Genomic DNA, 6,371 nt, shown 5'->3' on the forward strand with positions numbered 1-6,371 from the left:
CAGGGCTGGGGAAGACCAGGATCCAGCTCTCCCAGCCTCCCAAACCACACGTTTTGGTGTTTTTCCCCATATAAAACATCGGGAATGGCAGGTTGGGACCGTCACCGGCGAGGTGACGGAGGGAAGCAGCAGCCCTGGAGCTCACCTTGACTGTCAATAACGCTCTGCACCACCTCCTCCAGCCCCACCATGTAGATGAACTCGCTGTTGGCTGCGCTGGGGAGGAAATGCAGGAGGGGAGCGGGGGGCTTTGGGGGGGGGACAACAATGCACCCACAGAAACTGGTTTTCAGGGTCCTACCCCAGGATTTATGCAGCACCATCACGTAGTGCCGGTTTCTGTGCAAGTACACAACTTGTATAGATGGAGCTGAAGAGATCAACCGTGCTGAACACTGCTTCCGCAGGGCAAGTTTGGCGGCTGCCTGGGAATTGGCGGCGTCGTTCAAAGCACTGGGGCTGGGGAGAGGGGATGACACCCTGTTCACGGAGCCAGGCTGGATGTGGGAGGCAAGGTTCATGTAGATGGCTGAGGACGACGTCCGCTGGCAAGGAACAGAAGAACTGGATTGCTGGGGAGGAAGAGGAGAGGAGGGTCAGGATGGAGCCATGGAGACAGCCCCAAGCACAGCCCTAAACCCCTTTGGGTGAGACACATCCCCTCGCACAACCCTGCCTCTGCCTGTTCCCGAAGGGAGCTCACTGTGGTGCCTGTAACACAGCACTGAGGAGCTTCCAGAGCACTGGAATCTCATGCCTGGTGCAGGGCGGGAATGGCCCCGGTGAGCGTAGGCGCTTCACACTCACGTCGAGTTCTGCTCCTCCACCTCTTGCTTCTGCTCTGGCAGGCGCCCAGGCAGCAGCCCCGCTGCCAGATGGTGCCCGTCCCCTCCCACCCGGCCTTCCCAACGTGCCAATTCCCTCCTCTCCCATTCCCAGCAGCTCCCGGGATGCGCAGAGCCTCCGGCACATGACGGCAATGCAGCACAAAGCCTTCTGCTGACCCGAGGATGCGGCTTTCTCTGACAAGAAGCCATCAGCCTGCAACCTAGTTAAGGCCAGCCTGTGGCCCAGCCCATGTGCCTCCCTCCCTGCACCTCCCTGCATGGAAAGGGGAACATCCCAACCCCTCACCAGCCCTCCAGGGGCAGGGGGAACACGTTTGTGTGGATTGGGAATAACACAGCGAGGACAGCCCCAGTTTTCTCTATTAGGGACACTGAGACTGGAAGAAAATCTCAGTCCCAGGCTAATCCCAAGGCAGTTGCTCTAATGCAGGTGCAGGGAAAGGAATGGCAGAGCTGAGCAGGGATAGCTCCTGCCAACCTCAGTAGTGAATTCACACCAAGGAACATACAGCTCCTCCAGGGGGAGGAGCTGGGGTGGGTTTTGGTACTCAAATGTGCCATTAGGTTTGTGTGACCCTTGTTCGGATGCAGGAGTCTCAGTGTCAGGTTTATCACGAACCCTCTGCTGCCCCGAGAGGAGTTAAGAGAGCTCCTTAACAGCCAGGGAACACCCAGCCAAAGGGCTGAGAAGGCTCCTTAAGGGGAGACCTTAGAGCAGCTCCAGTGCCTAAAAGGGCTCCAGGAGACCTAGAGAGGGGCTTTGGACAAGGGAGGGAGGGACAGGATGAGCTTTAAGGTCCTTTCCAACCCAAACCCTTCCACGATTCTATGATCTATCATTTCATCCTTCCACGCAGGCCAAGACCACCCATCCTCAGCCACACTTTGGGATGTGTTTCCAACTACAGCCTTCACCCTGATGCCTCCGTGCTGAGCTCTGAGCACCTCGGGGACACCCCTCAGAGCCACAGGGCCCCTCCTGCCCCCCCAAGGCAGGGGCCCAGCAGTAACCTACCGGCTGGTAGTTGATGGCTGGATTCATGCTCGGAGTTGTCGTGCGGATGAGGCCGGGCTTTGGAGGAACCCGCTGCCCTTGTAACTGGGCAGGGTTGGGAGCGATCACTCGCTGCGACATCAGCATGTGGGGCAGGGTCGTGTTGGTGGCCGACCTGATGACACTGTGACCCTGAGGGCAAAGGGGGACAAGTGAGAGGCAAGACTTGACGCAGGAGATTCCCATTCCTCGGCAATTCCCGGGAACTCCTAACGCGAGACACGGCTCAAACAGCTCCGGTTTCCCTCTAATTGGCCTTTATTGCCTGGAGGGACAGTGTCTCATGTTCACAGACTCCTGTTTTCTGGAGAGAGGCTGGAATTGCGCCTGAGACAAGGAAAGGGGCAGGGATCTCATGGAGCAGCTGCGTCCCTGGGACCTCCAGGAGCTGGGATGGGATGGTTTGGAAGTTGTTTTCAAGACCCACATTCTTGGCCTATCTTTGCATTAAAAACAAGCCCATCCCTGGCAGTGTTCAAGGCCAGGCTGGATGGGGTTTTGAGTGGAAGCTGTCCCTGCCCATGGCAGGGGGTTGGAGCTGGATGAGCTTTAAGGTCCTTTCCATCCCAAACCATTCCATGGTTCTGTGATTGTGAGTTAATCCATATGGAGAAACACAAGGGAAAAGGGAACTGAGGAGCACGGAGGCTGTTTGCCTCCTATTACAACCAGGATTCACACCAGTGCCAGAGTTCCACATGGGATGGTAGTGAGAGTGCTGCTAACAGGGAGATGGAGCTTGCCTTGGGTGCAGGACTGCAGAGGCGTCACACACCTCAATCCCAAGCAGTCCAAAACATGACTCTGGGATTGGGAAGAGCCGGAGCAGAGGCTGAGCCAGGGCTTGACCTGCGCAGGCTTCTCCTGACGGCTCCAAGGGGGGGCGGCTCCAAGGGGGGAAGGCAGGTCTGACAGCTCAATTCATCCAGCCCAAAGCATGGAACACCTCCTGCCTGACAGCCTTTCCCTCCCCTTCCCCTTCATTTGGTTCCCGAGATGAGGTTCGTGCTGTCACCCAGAAGAAAAGGCTCACAAAGCCCGGGCAAACAATGAGTTTCCTCTCCTCCTAAAGCCCGTTTCCTTTACCAGCCCCATCCCACTGCGCAGCCACAAAAGGCCTGACCCCGGCTCGTTGCCATAGCAAAGCAAACAAGTGCCACAAACAAAGGAGATGGTTAATGCAGGGAGGCCAGACTGAGCCCCACGGGACCGAGGGAGAGCTGCCGGCAGGGGGACGTGGTGGAGAACCACCTCCCGCCTCATCCCACCAGTCCGCCTCCCTGCGGTCTGGCGCCTCAGCATCCCGCCTCGCTGCAGCTTCGGCTCTCCCAACGGACATGCAAGAAATGAAGCCAGAGAAAGGATAAAGCCCGTTCCCAGAGCTCATGGAACCATATCCCAAGGTGGTGGGAGCAAGCACCAGGACACAGAGCCCAGCACAGGGCTCCTGCTGTTGGCTTCTAGTTTGCCCCTCAGCTGTGCCCTGTGGAGAAGGCTCCTGAAGGGGAGACCTTAGAGCAGCTCCAGGGCCTAAAGGGGCTCCAGGAAACCTGGAGAGGGGGTTTGGACAAGGGATGGAGGGACAGGACAAGGGGAATGGCTTGAACCTGCCAGAGGGGAGATTGATTCCATGATTCTATGATCAGCTTCTTAGATGAGAGAGAACTTCCCAGCCCATCTATGGGTCACCAGACTGGTCCCCTCATGGTGCTGAGAAATCACCAGCACCTTGGAGAAAGCATCTCAGCTTGGCCAGAGACCTGTGCCCAGAGAAGTGGTGTTGGGAAGCCTCACCTGTAATGTCCTTAAGTTCTGAGGCTCGACCCCCTGAGCTCCAGGCCTGGAGGGCAGCTTGGACAGTCCCTGCTGTCCCACATGAGCAGGAGATGGCTGGACAATAGACGCCGCATTCTGGACAACTGGGGTCTGGGTGGAGACAAAAGGAGAGCTGTCATCAGCACGTGGGGCCAGGACCAAGCCCCTTCCCCTCGTCCCCCCCAGCCCCAGAGGCTGCTGCTCAGAGCTTCACCTTCTGCACCACGTTCTCCTTTTGCAGCTGACTTTGCCTCAGCTTCTTCAGCAACACCAGCCTGGCCTCCTCCAGCCGGAGCTCATCCCGGAGCTGCTTGATCAGCTGCTGCCGCTCCTCTATGCTCTTCCCCTGCAAAGAGACCCCAAAGGAGCCCAAACCCCAAGAGCTGAAACCTGCTGCTTGTGTCTTGCTGTCAAAAAGAGCACGAGGAAGCTTTAATCCAAGCACTTGTCCCATGGATAACCATGGATGGAAGAGCCAGATGGTTACACCCCGATGTCACCACTCAGAACCCCCCCTTGGCTCCCCACTCTTCCAGAGCAGCAGCCCTGCAGTGGAGCAGCCACTGGGAAAGGCAGGATCCTCCTTACCTTGAACATCTCCAGGTTTGCTGCCTTGAGGCGTTCCTCCATGCGGGAGCTGGAACGGGGGCTGGATGCCTCATTGTCCGAGAGGACAATGATGTCTGGGGAAGGGGTTAATCGGCCTCTGTCCTCACTGTGGGACAGAAAGGGGGGAAAAGGACAAGAATTGAGCCATTACAATGAGCCATGAGCCAAATCCGGGGTGGAACACCCCCCCCCGCCCCACCATGGATGTGAACTGGGGCTCAGCACCACTCTCCACGCCTGCAGAGACAACCAGCACCAATGGAGCTGGGATGGAAGAAGGGAAAAGCCACGTTGGGAAGTGGTTTCCTGCCCAGGTGGGTTGTCTGAAGCAAAGCTCATCTGCCAGAGGAGCGCTGGGGGTGTGGAGGGAGGGACCAGGGTGCTGGGATGAGAGGGGATGGGGGGGACACGCTGGTGCTGTTCATCCTCACCACGAAGCAGGAGATGAGAGCAGGCTTAACCTCCCCAGCTACCACAAACACCAATACTTCAGGCCTATCTCCATAGAAATCCACTTGGAAAGGTCATTCCAGAAAGGAAAATCTCACTAAATACCCAACACAGAGTCAAAAGAGCCAATGGAACCGTGACCTAGAAATCAGTGCATGGAAGGAGCAGCAGCAACAGCCCAAAGCTGGGGGGGGAACATGGACATGAGACAAAACCAGTGCTGCACCACGCTGGATTTCCATCGTTCCGAAGAAGGACACACGAATAAAAGCCTTTTGCTATCCCAAATGTAAGGAAATGGTGCTTGGAAAGCCTTGGGAAGCGCTCACTAGTCCAGTGTGAAGCAGCACAAGCACTGAGGCAGAGGGACTTAGCACCACTGAAGGTCTTTGCTCTGAGGCCGCAGCAGGAGATGCACAGATGATGTGATTCCCAAGCTTTTCGCTTCCAAGAGGAAGCCCGGAGCTGAATCCCAGCTCCCAGGCTCGGCTGCTCTGAGGGCAGTGGGATGCTCGGAGCGGGAATCTGGCTCCCAGCGGGTTTCACCTCCAGCAGCTTCATCTCCCAACCGTTACAGGCAGTTGCATGGAATTTCAGTGCACATCCACTGCAAACCCCTCCAGCACGGAATTCCCAGCTGGAAAACCCCAGCAGGGTGGCTCCAGCCCATCAAACCAAGAGGAGGAGTCACAGCAAGCCCCAGACGTGGCTCTGCAGGGTGGTGGTTCGTGGATGCAGCACTTCAGAGCCCTCATAAGCTCTTTGTGGGCCAGTCCATCCATCCAAACCATCCCGCATCCCAGTGGTTTCCATTCAGTTTTCCAGGAGCTGCTGTTGGCTGAGTCTTTGCCACTCGGGAATGAGCATGTCCTCACACAACCCCGGGTCAGCCCCCAGCCCCCATTCCCAAACGGAGCTTCAAATGCCAACGAACACCATGAGGACCAAGCCTCAGGCAGGGCTGCACGTTCAACTACAGCAGGGTTGGGATTTTCCCTGTCAGTGCTGCTGACATGGATCCTGCAGGAAGCAAAGCCAGGCCTTGGGATGCGCTTCCATTGAGGAAGAGCATCCCAAACTCTTGGGTTAGAGGGACTGAAGGCAACTAAGCCTTGAGCACAACGGGGTTTCTTCCTCCTCTCACATCCTTGGACACATCTCAGGGATACCTGGAGCATCACATTTGGGTTCTGGCTTTTCCCAAGTGCAAATTGTGGGTATGGGACACGCATCCGGATACGTCAGACGGGGAATTCCATGGAGGGGGAATAAAGCAAAGACAGAGTGGAGCCCGGAGAGGGGAGAACAGAGGGGACCTGCACAGAGCTGCTCACCAAGGGCTGCTTCATCCCCTTCTGCCACGGGAAGGGCAGGATCACAACAGAATTCCTGGAAGCAGAGTGGAGCTGAGCAGGAAGAGGATGTGGAGAACATTCCCAAGCAAATTCCAGCTCAGTGCCCCCTCATCAGCTGGTCTGGAAAATTATCCCCCCCTAACTCGACGTGCTGGTACCCAACTGGATGTGCTGGAATCTCACTGGATGTGCTAGAATCCAACTGGATGTGCTGGTACCCCACTGGATGTACTGGAATCC

The 6,371-nt window shown here is 56.9% G+C and overlaps 1 protein-coding gene across 1 annotated transcript in view; it reads right to left on the reverse strand.

Annotated features, from left to right (window-relative positions):
• Nucleotides 1-6,371, reverse strand: part of GATAD2B (GATA zinc finger domain containing 2B) — a 10,482-nt gene that overhangs the window by 2,360 nt on the left and 1,751 nt on the right. The window contains exons 2-7 of the mRNA XM_010020618.1: nucleotides 4,306-4,432; nucleotides 3,932-4,063; nucleotides 3,697-3,828; nucleotides 1,864-2,034; nucleotides 397-572; nucleotides 146-297 (exon numbers count right to left, since the gene is read on the reverse strand). Coding sequence (XP_010018920.1) covers nucleotides 146-297; nucleotides 397-572; nucleotides 1,864-2,034; nucleotides 3,697-3,828; nucleotides 3,932-4,063; nucleotides 4,306-4,432 — 890 coding nt within the window. The remainder of the gene's footprint in view (nucleotides 1-145; nucleotides 298-396; nucleotides 573-1,863; nucleotides 2,035-3,696; nucleotides 3,829-3,931; nucleotides 4,064-4,305; nucleotides 4,433-6,371) is intronic.

Source organism: Nestor notabilis, unplaced genomic scaffold, assembly GCF_000696875.1.
Source record: "Nestor notabilis isolate BGI_N333 unplaced genomic scaffold, ASM69687v1 scaffold22428, whole genome shotgun sequence".
NCBI lineage: Eukaryota > Metazoa > Chordata > Aves > Psittaciformes > Psittacidae > Nestor > Nestor notabilis.